We start from the raw sequence: 18702 nt of genomic DNA on the forward strand, positions 1-18702 counted from the left end.
GGATTGAGCCCCGCATTGGGCTCCCTGCTCCGTGGGAAGCCTGCTTCTCCCCCTCCCACTCCCCCTGCTTGTGTTCCCTCTCTCGATGTGTCTCTCTCTGTCAAATAAATAAAATCTTTAAAAAAAAAAGAAAAGAAAAATGTCTATTCATGTCCTCTGCCTATTTTTTAATCAGATTTTTTTTGATGTTGAGTTGTACAAGTTCTTTATATATTTTAGATATTAACTCCTTTGAATATATCATTTACAAATGTCTTCTTCCATTCAGTAGGTTGCCTTTTGTTTTGTTGATGATTTCCTTTCTGTGCCGAAGATTTTCATTTTGATATAGTCCCCATAGTTTATTTTTGCTTTTGTTTCCCTTGCCTGAGGACACATAGCCATAAATATGTTGCTAAGGCCAGTGTCCAAGAGATTACTGTAAGAAATTACCTATGTTTTCTTTTAGGAGTTTGATGGTTTTAGGCCTCACATTTAGGTCTTTAATCCACTTTGAGTTTATTTTTGTGTATGATGTAAGAGAGTGGTCTAGTTTAATTCTTTTGCATGTAGCTGTCCAGTTTTCCCAACACCATTTATTGAAAAGACTGTCATTTCCCCATTGTATATTCTTTTTTTTTAAAGTTATTTATTTATTTATTTGAGACACAGAGAGAGAGCGTGCGCGCACAAGTAGGGGGAGGGGCAGAGGGAGAAGCTGACTCCGTGCTGAGCAGGAGGCCGAACTGCACTGGGGCTCAATCCCAGGACCCCAAGATCATGACCCAAGCTGAAAGCAGACACTCAAAAACTGAGCCACCCAGGTGCCCCACCCCATTGTATATTCTTGCCACCTTTGTCATGGATTAATTGATCATATAAATGTGGGTCTGTTTCTGGTCTCTCTATCTGTTCCATTGATCTATGTGTCTATTTTTGTGTCAGTACATACTGTTTTGATGACTCTAGCTTTGTAATATATCTTGAAAAATGGGATTGTGCTATGTCTAGCTTTGTTTACTTTCTCAAGATTGGGCTTTGACTCTTTGAGGTCTTTTGTAGTTCCATACCAATTTTAGGATTATTTGTTCTAGTTCTGTGATAAATGCTATTGGTATTTTGACAGAGATTGCATTGAATCTGTAAATTGCTTTGGGTTATATGAACATTTTAAGAATATTAATTCTTCCAATTCATGAACATGGTATATCTTTCCATTTGTTGTATCATCTTCAATTTCTTTAATCAATGTCTTTTGCCTCCTTGGTTAAATTTATTCCTAGGTATCTTATTCATTTTGGTGCAATTATAAATTGGACTATTATTTTTCAATTGTTTAAAGAGTGTATTCATTGATTTCTATTTTATTAGGAAATTTTTAGAGAAAGAATGTTGAATTCTGTCAATTGCATATTTTGAATTCATGGAGTGCTCACGTGGATTTCTCCTTTGACTTATTAATACAGTCATACCATTGGATTTGTTAATATCAAACCATCCCTGTATTCTTAGAATTAACCCTTCTTGAGCAAAAAATATTCTTTTTTTTAAAGATTTTATTTATTTATTTGACAGAGAGAGACACAGCGAGAGAGGGAACACAAACAGGGGGAGTGGGAGAGGGAGAAGCAGGCTTCCCGTGGAGCAGGGAGCCCGATGTGGGGCTTGATCCCAGGATCCTGGGATCATGACCTGAGCTGAAGGCAGACGCTTAATGACTGAGCCACTCAGGCACCCCAACAAAAAAATATTCTTTTGATATGTTGCTGGAATATGTGGGCTAATATTTTATTTAGGTTCCAGGAAATGCCAGTACTCAAATTTAGCCCAGTGGCAGGGCCATGGCTCCAGTTGGGTTGTTTGGAGTGGGCCCTTATTCAGTAAATGGGAACATAGCAACACAGTTCAAACTCCCACAGAGAGAATGGGTTACAGTTAACTAAAGAGGACTTCTGTTTCTGGAAAGATCAAATAGACATACTTTTCCCTATTCCTCCCGCTAAGTGCAACTAGAAACCATTATATAATTGACATTATATATAAAACAACTATAAGAAGGCTCTGAGAGATAGAAAGAAGACAGGCCAGCTAAGGACCTTGGAACCTGAGGAAAGACATGATGGTAAGTTCCTTGGGTTTTCTTTTGACTCATATATCCCAGACTGGAAACTGAAGAAGTCAACAACATGGAAAAGCCAGGGATGCAGACAAAAAAGCCCCAACAACAACCTGCTCTGTCTAGACAAAGGACCAGAAAAGGGGCAGTCCAGCAAGACAGAAAACTTTTAGATAATCATCACTCTACTTTAGTTAACACCACAGAAAATAATGGTGCCCCAACCCCACCCATGTCAGCAAAGGCTGAGTGGGGTCCTAGATTTCCACCTTTCTAACACTGTAGTAGAATGCCAGAGTGGTGTCAGAGAAGGTCAGGTAAAGAGGTAGGACTTTCATCCTTAATGGCCTGAAATGAGGGTTTCCTGCAGTGTCATTGGAGACTGCATGGGGAGCAAGCTTCCACTGGACAGTAACATGGTACCCTAATGCCTTCCCACTGAAGTAGTATCTGAAGAAGTCTAGTAGTGAATTAGGACTTCCACCATCATCCAGCAGTGATAAGGCCACCCCTACCACAGTGTCAGTAGAGACCACATGGGGAGCCTCTCCTGTGATGTCTCCCCTTGGGTGTCAACAAAGACTCAGTGAGGAAACTGGTAGAAGTAGAATACACCTGGCAGTAACAAGGCAGTAATGAGGCACAACCTTCCCTTTCCTCTGTAGAATGGAGTTAAAAATAAAAGAACCTAGCTAAAAGAGAAGATTTAACTAAGATCCAGAGCCTCGTAACAATACAAAAATGTCTAGGTTTCAATTGAAATCACTCATCATACCAAGAACCAGGAAGATCTCAAACCAAATGAATAAAAGACAACCAATAGATGACAATACTGAGATGATAAAGATGTTAGAATTATCTGACAAAGTTTTAAAAGCAGCCCCAATTAAAATGCTTCAATGAGCAATTACAAACGTGCTTAAAATTTTTAAAAAATGGAAAGGCTCAGCAATAAATAGAAAAAGATTCAGCAAAAAATCCAGATGATATAAAGAAGAACCAATGGCAATTTTAGAATTGAAAAAGGTAGTAACTGAAACAGAATAGCTTAGTAGATGAGCTCAACAGCAGAATTCAGGGTACATACAGAAAAAAAGAACTAATGAGCTAGAAGATAGAACAATAGGAATTAACCAATCTAAACATCAGAAATAAAATAGACTGGAAAAAAAAGAACAAACAGAGCCTTAGGGAACCTAAGGGACTACAACAAAAAAACTAGCATTGTGTCAGCAAAGTCTAAGAAGGAGAGGAGAAAAAAGGCAAGGCTAAAAAAGTACTTAAAGACTCAGTATAGGGGCGCCTGGGTGGCTCAGTCGTTAAGCATCTGCCTTCGGCTCAGGTCATGGTCCCAGGGTCCTGGGATTGAGCCCCACATCGGGCTCCCTGCCCCACAGGAGGCCTGCTTCTCCCCCTCCCACTCCCCCTGCTTGTGTTCCCTCTCTCGTTGTCTCTCTCTCTGTCAAATAAATAAAATCTTTAACAAAACAAAACAAAACAAAAAAGACTCAGTATAATTAAACTTCTGAAAACTAAAGATAAAAGTTCTAGGAAACAGCCACAGGATAATGATCTTAACTGTAGGGAGAAAACAATTAGTATGATAGCAAAATTGTCATCAGAAACCATGGAAGCCAGAAGAAAGTGAAACAATATTTCTCCAGTGCTGAAAAAAAATAAATGGCAACCCAGAATCCCATACCCAGGAAAATTTCTTTCAGGAATGAAGAAGAAATCAAGACATTCTCAGATGAAAAACAAACAGACAAACAAACAAACTAAGAGAATTTGTTTGGTAGACCTATCTTTAAAAAAATGACAAAGGAAGTTTTCTAAACAGAAAGGAAATGATGAAAGGGAGAACATGATAAGCAAAAGCATGGGTAAATGTAATAGATTTTCTTTTTCTTCTTGAGTTTTCTAAATTGCTTGATTATTGAAGCAAAAATTATACAGTCTGATATGTATAATTTTATGTATTAGAGGAAATACTTAAGATAATTATAAACAGGGAAGGGTTAGGGACATAAAGGGAGAGGTTTCTGTACTTAAACTAGTGAACTAATAACACCTGTAGACTGTGATAGGTTATGTATATATAATGTAATACCTAGAGCCACCACTACAAAAACTCTACAAAGATATACCTTAAAAAACACTATAGGTAAATCAAAATGAAGTTCTAAAAATGCAGGAGAAAGAAAAAAGAAATGAAAAACAGAACAAACAGAAAACAAAAAATAAAATGGCAGACTTAAGCCCTGACATATCAATAATTACATTAAATGTAAATGGTATACATATATCAGTTAAAAGACAGATTGGCAGAGTGTATTGAAAACATCTATATGCTGTCTATAAGAAATATATTTCGAATATATAGGTTGGTTTAAAGTAAAGATTGGGAAAAAGATATATCATGTATTCATATAAACATGAGTAAGGGAACAAAAATACTAATTCAAAGGGGCACATGTACTCTGATGTTTATGGTAGCATTATCAACAATAGCCCAATTATGGAAAAGAGCCCAAATGCCCATTAACTAATGAATGGATAAAGAAGATGTGGCATATATACATATATATACATATATATATATAATGGAATATTATATATAATGGACTATTACTCAGCCATCAAAAAGAATGAAATCTTGCCATTTGCAACACGTGGATTGAGCTTAAGTGTATTGTGTAACTGAAAGAAGTCAGTCAGAGAAAGACAAATACCATATGATTTCATTCATATGTGGAATTTAAGAAACAAAACAGATGAACATAGGAAAAGGGAGAAAAGCGAGGGAAATAAACCATGTTAACTATAGAGAACAAACAGCATTGATGGAGGCGGATGGGCTAAATGGGTGATGGGTATTAAGGAGGGCACTTGTTGTGTTGAGCACTGGGTATAATAGTAAGTGATGAATCACCAAATTCTACTCCTGAAACCAATATTACATTATATGTTAGTTAACTAGAATTTAAATAAAAACTTGAAGAAGGGGCACCTGGGCGGCTCAGTGGGTTAAGTGTCTGCCTTTGGCTCAGGACATGATCTCAGGTTCCTGGGATCAAGTCCCACAACAGGCTCTCCACTTAGTGAGGAGTCTGCTTCTCCCTCTCACTCTTCTCTTGCTCTCCCTGCTCTCCCTCTCTCTCTCAAATAAATAAATAAAATCTAAAAAAATTTTTGGAGAAAAAAATAACAAGGATAATAGAAGGTCAACAGGACTATTGTAGTGTAAGTTGAGTTAATGTACTCTTTATGGTCAGAGTTCTATTGTCTATAGATTGTTTGGAAAATTGTTAATCCACCTTTCAATGGATTTCAAAAGATGTGGCCTAAAAATTTGTTGTGGTCATTTATGGGGAGATTTTGAATCTAAGCCCAGGGTACCTATACAATAGTCAGGTCCACTAGAGCTCCAAGGAAATAATCTGTAAGAAAGAAAAGTCTTTTATGCTAGAGTAAAATAATGTTAAATGGCAAAAAAATTAAAAATAAATATAAACATGAATAAAGGAAAGAATATAGCAAGAGTAGCTATATTAATATCAGATAAAGTAGGCTTCAGAGCAAAGAAAATTATCATAGGCAGGAAGGGACATTATATAATGATAAAAGGATCAATCCACCAATAAGACATAGATAGTAGTCCTAAGTGTGTATGAACCAAACATATGTGAAGCAAAAACTGACAGAACTGAAAGGAGAAATAGACAAATCTGGTTATAGTTCAGTACTCCTCTCTTAACAATTGATAGAAAAACTCAATGGAAAATCGGCAAGAATATAGGATAACTCAACACCACCATCAACCAACAGGATCAAATTGATATTTATAGAACATTCCAATCAACATCACAAGAACACACATCTTTTTTTTCAAGTGTTGATGGAACATATACTGAGATCAGTTATATTCAGGGCCACAAAACATCTCAAACATCTAAAAAGAACTGAAATCATACAGAATGTATTCTCTGACCACAGTGGAATCAAACTAGAAGTCAATAACAGAAAGATAACAGGAAAAGGTCCAAACACTTGGAAACTAAACTACATTCTTCTAAATAATCCATTGAGTGAAAGAGGGAGTTTCATGGGAAATTTTTAAAAAAACACACATTGAACTGAATAAAAATGAACACATTGACGTTTGTGGGACAGAGCTACAGCAGTTTTGAGAGGAAAGTTTATAGCACTCTAAATGCAAACATTTGAAAACAGCAAAAGTCTCAAATCAACAATCTGAGCTCCCACTTTTAAGAATCTAAGGGAGGAAAAAAGCAAAATAAACCCAAAGAAAAGAGTCAGGAAAGAAATAGCAGAAATCAATGAAATTGAAAACAAAAACTGTGGAAAAAAGAGCCAAAATGATCAATAAAGTTGACAAACTTCTATGAAGACAGCTGAGGAAAAAAGAAGATAGAAATGACCAATATCAGGAGTGAAATGGGAGAGCCCTCGAGTCTCTGCAGATATCAAAAGGATAATAAAGGAATATAGTATGAACTGGACACATCTACACTTGACAACTTAGACAAAATGGATTACTTCCTCATGAAACACAAACTACCATAGCTTACTCAACATGAAATAAATCATTTGCATAGCCCCATAACAGTCAAGGAAATGGAATTCATAATTTAAAACTCCCAAAAAAGAAATCTCTAGACCCACATAATTTCACTTGAGTATTCCAACCAAATAGTTAGGGAAGAATTACCATGAATTTTACACAATCTATACCAGAAAATAGGAGGAGGAAACACTTTCCCCATTCATATTTTCTGTTGTGGTCAAATATATCATTGTATCACAGTGGAAAAAATTACCTCCTTAACCATTTTTAAGTGTATAATGCAGTGGCAGTAAGTACCTTTGCTATATGCATGACCATCACTACTATTTATTTCTAGAAAATTTTCATCATCCTAAACAGAAATTCTCCATGCCCCCTACCCCAACCCCTAACAACTTCTATTCTAATTTTTGTCTCTATAAGATTGCTTATTCTAGGTACATCATATATGTGGAATCATGTATTTATTCTTTTGAATCTGGCTTATTTCATGTGGCATGTTTTTAAGGTTCATCTATTTTTTTTAGTATGCATCAGAATTTCATTCCTTTTTATGGTTGTATAATATTCAATTGTGTGTATATCCCATATTTTGCTTATTCATTCATCCACCAATTGATACTTGAATTGTTTCCACCTTTTGGTTACTGTGAATAATGCTGCTATAAAAATTGTTGTACTGGGGCGCCTGGGTGGCTCAGTCGGTTAAGTGCCTGCCTTCGGCTCAGGTCACGATCCCAGGGTCCTGGGATTGAGCCCCGCATCAGGCTCCCCGCTCAATGGAGAGCCTGTTTCTCTCTCTCCCTCTGCTGCTTCCCCTGTTTGTGTGCTCTCTCTCTCTCTCAAATAAATAAATAAAATCTTTAAAAAAAATCGGTGTACCAATATTTGTTGAAGTCCCTACTTTAAATTCTTTGGGGTATATACCCAGAAGAATCCAGGAATTGCTGGATCATACAGTAATTCTAGGTTTAGTTTTTAAAGGTACTGCCATACTGTTTTTTACAGCAGCTGCAAAATTTTACATCCCCACTAGCAATGCACAAGAGTTTCAATTTCTCCACATCCATGCCACCACTTGGTATTTTCTGGTTTTGGGTTTTTGGGGGGTTTTTTTTGTTTTTTTGTTTTGTTTTGTTTTGTTTTTTTCTAGATAATAGCCTAATGGGTGTCAAGTGGTATCTCATGGTTTTGATTTGCATTTCCCTAATGATTAATTGATGTTGAGCATCATTTTTGTGTGCTTATAGGCCGTTTGTATATCTTCTTTGGACAAATGTATATCCAAGTCCTTTGCCTATTTTTTCAAAATTTTTAAATTGTGGTAAAGTAGGGGCACCTGTGTGGCTCAGTCAGTTGAGCATTGACACTTGGTTTTGGCTTGGTCATGATCTTGGGGTTGTGGGATCAAGTCCAGTTGGGCTTGTGCTCAGCATGGAGTCTGCTTGGGATTCTTTCCCTCTTTCCCTCTTCCTCTTCCTCTCCCTCTGCTCCTCCCCCCGTTTGCATGTGTGCATGCATACACGCTCTCTCCCTAAAATAAAATCTTTTTTTAAAATTGTGGTAAAATATACATAAATTTAACCACCTTAATTAATTCTATGTGCATAGTTCAATGGTACTATGAACATTCATATTGTTGTGCAATTATCACCACCATACATTTCCAGGACTCTTTTTATCTTGAAAAACTGAAACTTTATATCTGTTAAATAATAGTTCCCCAATCCTTCTTCCCCTCCCCCCATCTTTGGCAACCATTATTCTACCATTTGTATCTATGAATTTGAATACTCTAGGTATGTCATATTAGTGGGATCACATGATATTTGTCCTTTTGTGTCTGGCTTATTGCACTTAGCATAATGTCCTCAAGGTTCATCAATGTCATAACATGTCAGAATTTCCTTCTTTTTTAAGGCTGAATAATATTCCATTGTATGCCACACTTTGTTTCTCCATTCATCCATTGGTGAATGGGGGTTTACTTCTACCTTTTGGCTATTGTGAATAATACTGCTAAGATCATGAGTGTGTAAATATCTTTTTGTGTTCCTGTTTTCAGTTCTTTGGGGTATATATGCAGAAGTGGAAATGCTGGGTCATATGATAATTCTTTTTTTTTTTTTTTAATATTTATTTAAGTAATCTGTACACTCAACAGGGGTCTCGAACTCACGACCCTGAGATCAAGAGTCACATGCTCTTCTGACCAAGCCAGCCAGGTGCTCCTCACATGATAATCCTGTGTTTAATTTTTTGAGGCACTGCCATACTGTTTTTTACAGCAGCTACACCATTTTACATCCCTACTAGCAATATACAAGGTTCCAATTTCTCCATATCCTTAGCAACTATTTTTGTTTGCTTATTTATGGTAACCATCCAATGGGTATAAAGTGGTATCTCATTGTGGTTCTGGTTTGTATTTTCCTGATTAGCAATGGAGAGCATTTTTCATGTGCTCATTGGCCATTTGTATATCATCTTTTGAAAAGTGTCTATATAAAGTCTTTTGCCCATTTTTGAATTGGGTTTTTGTTGTTGCTGTTGTTGAGTCTTAGGAGTTCTCTGTATATTCTGGACTGTTGTTTTTATCATGAATTTTTTCAAATGCTTTTCTTCTGCTTCAACTGACATTCTCATGTGAGGGTTTTCTCCTTTATTTTATTAATGTGGTGTATTATGTTGATTGATTTTTGTATGTTGAACAATCCTTGCATTCTGGGAATAAATCCCACTTTGTCATGACATATAATCCTTTTAATATGATGCTGAATTCAGTATGCTAGTATTTGGTTGAGGACTTTGCATCAATAATCATAAATGATACTGATCTATAGTTTTCTTTTTCTTGTAGTATCTTTGTCTGGCCTTGGTATCAGGGTAATGCTGGCGTCATAGTATGACTTAGCAAGTGTCAACTTTTTGGGAGAGTTTGTGAAAGACTGGTATTAATTCTTCATTAAATGTTTGGTAGAATTCACTAATGAAACCATCTGGTCCTGGCTTTTCTTTGTTGGAAGGTCTTTTGATTACTGATTCAATCTACTTACTAGGTCTATTCAAATTTCCTATTTCTTCCTGAGTCAGTTTGGTTGATCATATGTTTCTAAGAATTTGTCCATTTCATCTAGGTTGTACAATTTGTCAGTGTACAATTGTTCACATTATTGTCTTATAATACTTTTTATTTCTGTAAAATTGGTAGTAGCATACCCACTTCTATTTCTGTAATTTGAGATTTTGGTAATTTGAGTCTTCTCTCTTTTTTCCTTAGTCAATCTAACTAAGGTTTGTCACTTTTATTGAACTCTTCAAAGGATCAATTTTTGGTTTTGTTGATTTTCTCCATTGTTTTCTTAGTCTCTATTTCATTTAGCTCTGCTCTAATCTTTAATATTTCCTTCCTTCTGCTAGCTTTTGGTTTAGTTTGCTTTTTTTTCTAGTTCCTTAGGTGTAAAGCTAAGTTATTGATTTGAGATCTTTCTTCTTTTTTTATTTAAATTCAATTAATTAACATATAGTGTTGCCCCCAAGATCTTTCTTTTTAAGAGTAGGCATCTATAGCTATAAATTCCCTCTGAATATCACTTTCACTATATCTCATACATTTTGGTATGCTGTGTTTTGTTCATTTTTAAATATTTTCTAATTTCTGTTGTGATTTCTTCTTTGACCCATTAGTTGTTTAATTTACACACATTTGTGAATTTTCTAGTTTTCTTTTTGTTATTAATTTTTAGTTTCAATCCATTATAATTGGAAAAGATACTGTGTATGACTTCAATATTTTAAAATTTATTAAGACTTGTTTTGTAAAGAAGATGTGGTCCATATATACAATGGAATATTACTCAGCCATCAGAAAGGATGAATACCCAACTTTGACATCAACATGGATGGGACTGGAGATTATGCTAAGTGAAATAAGTCAAGCAGAGAAAGTCAATTATCATATGGTTCCACTTATTTGTGGAACACAAGTAATAGCATGGAGGACATTAGGAGAAGGAAGGGAATAATGAAGGGGGCAATTGGAGGGGGAGACGAACCATGAGAGACTATGGACTCTGAGAAACAAACTGAGGGTTTTAGAGGGGACGGGGGTGGGGGGGATGGGTTAGCCCAGTGATGGGTATTAGGAGGGCACGTATTACATGGAGCACTGGGTGTTACATGCAAACAATGAATCGTGGATTACTACATCAAAAACTAATGATATACTGTATGGTGACTAACATAACATAATAAAATAAAATTTAAAAAGAAAAGACTTGTTTTGTGGCCTACCATATGGTCTATCCTGTGCAATGTTCCATATAAGTTTGAGAAGAATGTGTATGTTGTAACATGGAGTGTTCTATATGTGCTGTTAGATTTAATTGGTTTATGGTGTTGTTCATGTCTGTCCTCTATTTCCTTATTGATCTTCTGTCTGATCTATCCATTCCTGAAAGTGGGTTATTAATATCTTATCAGTTTACCCGACCTGCTGTAACAAATATCACAAACTAAGGAGGACTTAAAACAAATTTATTTTCAGGGCCTCTGAATGGCTCAGTCGGTTAAGCATCTGCCTTTGGCTCAGGTCATGATCCCAGGGTCCTGGGATCGAGCCCTGCATCAGGTTCCCTGCTCAGTGGGGAGCCTGCTTCTCCCTCTCCCGCTCCCCCTGCTTGTGCACTTGTATACTCTCTCTTTGTCAAATAAAAAAAAAAAAATCTTAATCTTTAGATGCAACACACTTCATAAAACTGGTACTTCTTTAAAAAAAAAAAATTTATTTTCTCATAGTTCTGGAGGTAGGAAGTCCAAAATCAAAGTGTCAGCAAGGCCATGCTTTCTCTCATAGCTCTAGCAAGAGTCTTCCTTGTCTCTTAGTTTCTGGTGTTTGGCAGCAATCTCTGGCATTCATTGGTTTGCGGATACATTGCTCCAGTCTCTGTCCCCATCATCACATGGCATTCTCCCTGTATGTCTCTGAGTCTCTGTTTTATCTTTTTATAAGGACACAGTTATTGTGATAGGGCCCACCTCAATCCAGTATGACCTCATCTTGACTAATAACATCTGCAAAGACTCTATTTCCATATAAGGTCACATTCACAGATATCAGGGATTAGATTTCAACATATCTTTTTGAGAGTCATAATTAAACCCATAATAGGTGGAATCTTACAATGGCTGATGACATTTAAAAAATATATTTAAACATTTCTAAAATCAGGATATATTTTACAAATTGGTGGTATCTAAGATTCTACATAACATATTCGATAATGTGATAATTGCTATGAAGAAAAAAAGAGAGTGACTGACAAGTATGTGGGAGTATGATTTTAGGTTGAGTGGTCAGAGAAGGTTTTCTTATGCAGGTGACATTTAAGTATAGCATAATTACTTAGAAAGAGCCAGTTATGGAAAATCTGGGGCAAGAGTATTTTAATCAGAGGGAATAAGTGTGAAAGGCTGGAATTGGAAACAAGTTTGGTATGCTTAAGGAAAGGCAAGAAAAACAGTATAGCTAGAGCATGGTAAGGAAGAAAGAGGTAGAACAAGGTAAGTATGAGGACCTAATAAGCACTTACTAATTTAAGATTTGAGATGATGTAATTTCTGAAGGTAGATTGTTCATAAGAATAAAGGTACCCCTAAAGACATGTTAAAACTCCCACATTTAATACTATAAGCAAACACTTTCTAGCTTCTGTAACACTATTATTAATCCTTTATTTGGATCCCTTGATCTTGATATGTGAACAAGTTTTTCTTGGGCTCAATATTTTGGAAACTCATCTCTTTCATGAATGATTTAAAATCTTTAGGTTTCTGAAAAATAATTTCTCAACTTTATGAATGTTAAAATATCTCATTGCCATTTCGTCACTGAAAACCAGTGTCCTCCTTATTTCTCTTGAAGATTCAAGCACAGTATTCAGTTCTTGAGCAAAATCCCACTCTAGAAACAGAGTCTGATTCTCCTAATTTACCAAAAAGGTGAGTACAGTTTTACACACCCCAATGTTGTCTAGTTATGTCAGGGTGGGGGCAAATCTCATGCTTCTAACTCATTGTGATGCTAAGAAGAGACCTCTTTGGGCTGCGGTGTCATCATTACTTTCTTTTTGTTTCAGTGGCATAAGAGAAGCAAATCGGATGAAGCAACAGAGCAAACCAAGGCTAAGGGTGAAAAGTGCACAAGCTTCTTCCTTTGACCTCAGGACTTCTTTCATAAGTGAAAAGGAAGGGTTAGTTTTGCACCCTACTGAACAGAGCAGTGCTTTTGACTTTTTGGAGCTAAATTGTAGTTGTAACAAAAATGCTGATACAACCACGAATTGGGAGACAAAGGCGTTTGCAATAGCTGGGGAGTCTCTTCAGAAGCATCAGAGTTTAGACTGGAGCGCCATTTTGTTTGGAGTGTGTCCAAATTCTAAATCTGCCGATGTAGCAGGAAGGTATTTTAATTCAAAGGGGCCAATAATGCGGACCAAATCAACTCCCTTTGAGCTGATACAACAGAGAGACACCAAAGAGCTGGACATCAAGGAAAATGTTTCTTGTTTGGAACCTCAACCCCACAACTCTTGTCTTGAGCAGGCTCAAAGAGCAAGGCATGTTTCTTCAGCAGAACTCAATGATTCACTGCCATCTGGCTCTCAGCCCCAAATGTGCAAGGCCCCTGAGGCAAAGAGGCAGGACTCTCAGGCTCTTAATGCATATTCTTACATGTCTTTGGAAGATCCTTATTTCTTATCATTGTCTCCAAGTAGTGCTGGTTCTAAGATGTCTCTTGATTTACCTGAGAAGCCAGATGGAAACGTTTTACCTTGTTCCCCATTGCCAGCATCTTCTACAACCCTCTTTTCTTGTTACAATTCACATGATTCTTTAGCATTGAGTCCTCCAACTGATTACCCCCAACGGAACCCAGAGACAGAGGTAGTAGGTAAGTTATTTTTAGAAGTTTATATGGCATTTTATTTTATTTATTTATTTTTATTTATTTTTTATTTTTTTTTTTAAGATTTTATTTATTTATTTGAGACAGAGAGAATGAGAGACAGAGAGCATGAGAGGGAGGAGGGTCAGAGGGAGAAGCAGACTCCCTGCCGAGCAGGGAGCCCGATGCGGGACTCGATCCCGGGACTCCAGGATCATGACCTGAGCCGAAGGCAGTCGCTTAACCAACTGAGCCACCCAGGCACCCCTATATGGCATTTTAGATTTCACTCTGTTTCTATAGATTTGGTTTCTTCTTATGCTCCCCCTAGTCTTTCTATAACATTATTTATTGTACAGCGTTTCTTAGTAGACAGATGTGTGGATGTGTAGTTTGTTACAAAAATATCTTATCTGGACCTAGTTCCTTCTTTATTTTATATTCTTTGATCTTGTTTTATAATTTAAAGGATTATTTTTTTTAAGATATCCACAATACCTTAAACTTCTCTGAGCATCATCTTTAAAAAAAAAACAACAAACCAGCAAATCCCGGCTTTAGGTATTGTAACATCGTTGACATGTTGCCACCTGGTGGCAGTTTCTTATAATAGCATTTGAATTTTTCTATAAAAATTCTGAATTTTTTTGTAGAAAAATAGAAAACCTTGATATGCCATTGTTTTGTAAAAAGGAAAAACATCCACATTCTTCAGTGTAGAATGAAGAAGAGATAATAAAATCTTTATACTTCTACCTACTCTGTAACTGAATCCTTGGCATATTTCAAAGTGTTTTACCATGCTTTATTGTATATTCTATATAAAACAAAAGGGTTATATAGAAAACAATTCAAAATCTCCCGAATTAATATAATGTTTCATATTCTGTTAACTGGTACTCAGTGACTTGATCAAAATACTTTGGAGCCTTTAAAAGAAATAATAAATTTTGAAGAAGCAGGAAAGCCTCCTGGGTTTGCAACTTAAAATGGGAGAATTTATTTTGCTTTTTCCTTGAGGAAACACATACCAGCTTAAGTATTGTAATGATGCCTGATGGATTTTACATCAAGATTAGAATATAAGAATTTCCTTTGTGGGGCGCCTGGGTGGCACAGTGGGTTAAGCATACTGCCCTTGGTTTTGGCTTAGATCGTGATCTCAGGGTCTTGAGATTGAGCCCCATGTACAACTCCATGCTCAGCATGGGGTCTGCTTGAGATTCTCTCTCCCTTCCACTCATGCTTGCTCTCTCTCTCTCTCTCTCCCTCAAATAAATAAATAAATCTTTTTAAAAAAAAAAAGAATTTCCTTTGGATTTTTCTAATAAAGAATTATGGTTATATTTCTGGCATTTTGGATAGCAACTTCTCCAAGGATAGATGATGAAGTCCCCCCTCCACTTCCTGAACGGACACCTGAATCTTTTATTGTGCTGGAGGAAGATGGTGAGTGCAGTTCAGTAAGTGTAAAATAAAGTGGATTAACTAGAATACTCCTCAGGTCCTGTCAATGTTCTGTGTGCTATTGCTGAGTAACATTTGCATTGTTCTAACAGAATTATACCACTCCTAAGAATTGGACCATATGTACTTTCTTCCAGGAGAATTCCCACTGAATGTTCCCAAATCCTTATCTTCAGCTGTGGAGGCAAAAGTTGGAGCATCACTAGAATGGAGTGGAACATCTGAGTCAAAGACATCTGATGACACTGTGAGACTTAGACCAACTAAGGTCCATAACTATTTTTTCTTTTTTTTTCCTACTCATCTGGATTCGACAGACCATAATCCTACTCCTTGTATTTTTAACACCTATCACTCAATAACTACTAAGCAGGTACTCCTTATAAAACAATGTGTTAGAGGATGTGGGGAGAAGACAATGGATAAAACACAATTCTTGCCCTTAAGAAACTTTCAAGTTGGAAGTGACTAAGGAAGGCTTAGTGAAAGAGGAAATATTTGAACTGGTTCCTGAAGGACAGTTAAGGTAAAAATAAATGTTTCGTAAGTAGGTAGCCTGTTCATAGTAGTCATTTGGTAGGCTGTATTGTGTTCGCTGCGATACATATATTGTAGAGAATGATTTTTTGAATGACAGATGTCTGTATTATTTAAGATAAACTTTTTGGAATAATGCTCCCCACTTCTGGAAGTAAAATCTATACTTCAGTAATCTGTTATACATTTGTATATATTCTATGAACCAACTACCTTAAATTTTCAGAGATCAGAAAAGTAATTAACTAAACAAACATTTTAAAGTGCCTGCAATTGCAATGCTGGTAGGCAAATTTCTCTATCTTTTAAATTATACTTTTAATATATTAGTAGTTATTATTATTTTTAATAATATGCCCACATGTAATGGTCTTTATCTTAACAACTGCTAGAGCTAAGAACAATCACTCCTTCTCCAATGTCATGAAGTAATTTCAATTTCAACAGTTTACCTCCAATTAAATTTTCTGGGAAATGTTCTGAGTAGGAAGGAAATAAATAAAAAAAGGATTAGTTTAGGACCAATTGCCATGACATATAAAAATCACCATAAGGTTATGGCAGAAGATATTTGCAAATGATATATTCGATCAGGGGTTAATATCCAAAATATTTAAAGAACTTATACAACTCAACACCAAAAAAACCTAAATAATCTCTAATTTTAAAAATGGACAGAAGATATGAATAGACATTTTTCCAAAGAAGAAATACAGATGGCCAACAGACATGAAAAGATGCCCATCACTAATCATCAGGGAAATGCAAATCAAAATCACAATGAGATATCACCTCACACCAGTCAGAATGGTTAAAATCAAAAACAAAAAAGTGTTGGTGAGGATGTGGGAAAACAGGAACCTTTGTGAACTGGTGGGAATGCAAACTGGTGCAGCCACTATGGAAGACAGTATGGAAGTTCCTCAAAAAGTTAAAAATAGAATTGCCATAGGATCTAGTAATTCTAGTACTGGGTATTTACCAAAGAAAACAAAAACACTAATTTGAAAAGATACATGCACCCCTATGTTTACTGCAGCATTCTTTATAATAGCTAAGATATGGAAGCAACTCAAGTGCCCATCCATAGATAATGGATAAAGAAGAAGATATGACATATATATGTATACAAGCAAACACACATATACTATACACATACATATCATGGGATATTATTCAGCCATAAAAAAGAATGAGATCTTGTCATTTGTGACAAATGGATGGACCTAGAGGGTATTATGCTAAGTGAGATAAGTCAGACAGAGAAAGACAAATACCGTATGATTCACTTACATGTGGAATTTAAGAAACAAAACAAATGAGCAAAGAAAAAAGAGACAAACAGAAAAATAGACTCATAGTTATGGAGAACAAACTGAGGGTTAGCAGAGGGGAGGTGGGTGGGGGCATGGGTCAAATAGGTGAAGGGGATTAAGAGTACACGTATTGTGAACAGCACTGAGTAATGTATAGAATTGTTGAATCGTTACATTTTACACCTGGAACTAATATAACACTGTATGTTAATTCTACTTGAAGTTTAAGAAAATAATTTAAAAATATTAAAAATTCATAAGCTTTCTTTATTAAAAAAGGAAAAAATAAATTTACAAAAAGAGAGTAAAGCACTGTAAGAGTTAAGGATGCTTTTTCATAATTTAATGTGCTTACAAATTAGGAAAAATAAGGTCAACATTTCATAACTATCTCTATAACTATACGAAATATGCTTTCAAAAATGCCTTTTATTGCTTTGAGTTTGTAAAATTGCGTACGTATTCTTTTTTCACTTTTCTCTTCTTTCTTTCTTTCAGAGTGTAAAACTCCGGAGTCCCAAATCGGGTAAAAAATTTCCCCTGGCTTTAGATGACATTTAGCCCTAAGAATTTATACTATAAGAATGACTCGTTAAGTTTAGAGTAATTCACCTCAGGAGATGGCATGGTTCCCATAATAGCTCCCACTATTGATTGGCTTATTTCTGAGTTTCCCAGGCTAGGGGTTTTGTTTTTTCAAGGGCAAGGAAAACACAGGATTTTAGAATTCTGCTCCTTGATACATAATCCTTAAAACAAACAAACAAACAACAACAAAAAATCTATTTCAAATAGAATCTCTTAACACTTTGCAGCATTTCTATTTTATAGGTTTTACCATTGTTAGCAGTGTGATTCTTTTACTTGCTGTTGCTTCTCCAGTATTTTCTTGAGCTTTGTTTTTTTTTCTTAAGATTTTATTTATTTATTTGAGAGAGAGAGTGAGCTAGAGAGAGAGAGAGAAGGAGCAGGGGGAGGGGCAGAGGGAGAAGCAGACTGCCCGCTGAGCTGGGAGCCCAACACAGGGCTCCATCCTGGGACTCCTGGGACTCTGGGATCCTGACCTGAGCTGAAGGCAGATGCTTAACTGACTGAGCCACCCAGGTGCCCTGAGTTTTGCTTGTTTTATACATCAAATAACAACATCCACAGTTAACATTTATTGGGCACATATAGGTACTTTACATACATTATAACAGGTGGTAGTTGCCCTTAACATAATTATTCATATGAACATGTTATTCAAATTACATAGGTAGTTTAACATAGAGGTTAATGAGCTTTGGAGTCGGATAGGCTTTAATTCAAACCTTTAGCCTACCAGTAGTTATCAAAATGCATAACCTTGGTTAAATTATATACTTTCTCTATTGATTTTCCTCATTTATAATATGAGGATAATAGAACTCGTTTCTTAGAGGGTTTTTGTAAGGGTTAAGTGAGACAATGCTTATAAAGCTTTTAACACAGTGGTTGTCAAATAATAAGCTCTCATTAAATGTTACCTATTACAATTTTTATCAGACAATTATTAAATGAGCCATTCCTAAGCAAGTTCTATATGCCTTATACAGTGTTAGAATAGTCAGGACATATAGAAAAAGGTACTGTTTAATGTTTATATTCAAATTGGGTAGGCAAAATTAATACTTGGAACCATTAACTGATAATCTGCGTGGACTGATTATAATCACCAGGAGTCTGGAAAAAAAGGAGGTAACACTGGAGTGGTTAGGAAATGCTTCACTGAGTA

The 18702-nt window shown here is 36.0% G+C and overlaps 1 protein-coding gene across 1 annotated transcript in view; it reads left to right on the plus strand.

The window, feature by feature from the left end:
- The window catches only part of PTPN22 (protein tyrosine phosphatase non-receptor type 22), a 58708-nt gene that overhangs the window by 25417 nt on the left and 14589 nt on the right, over positions 1 to 18702 (plus strand). Inside the window, exons 12-16 of the mRNA XM_034990261.1 lie at positions 12607 to 12683; positions 12821 to 13635; positions 14995 to 15078; positions 15234 to 15343; positions 17448 to 17475. Coding sequence (XP_034846152.1) covers positions 12607 to 12683; positions 12821 to 13635; positions 14995 to 15078; positions 15234 to 15343; positions 17448 to 17475 — 1114 coding nt within the window. The remainder of the gene's footprint in view (positions 1 to 12606; positions 12684 to 12820; positions 13636 to 14994; positions 15079 to 15233; positions 15344 to 17447; positions 17476 to 18702) is intronic.

This window comes from Mirounga leonina, unplaced genomic scaffold (genome assembly GCF_011800145.1).
Source record: "Mirounga leonina isolate KUSES-001 unplaced genomic scaffold, KU_Mleo_1.0 Mir_507, whole genome shotgun sequence".
In the NCBI taxonomy this organism is placed as follows: Eukaryota; Metazoa; Chordata; class Mammalia; order Carnivora; family Phocidae; genus Mirounga; species Mirounga leonina.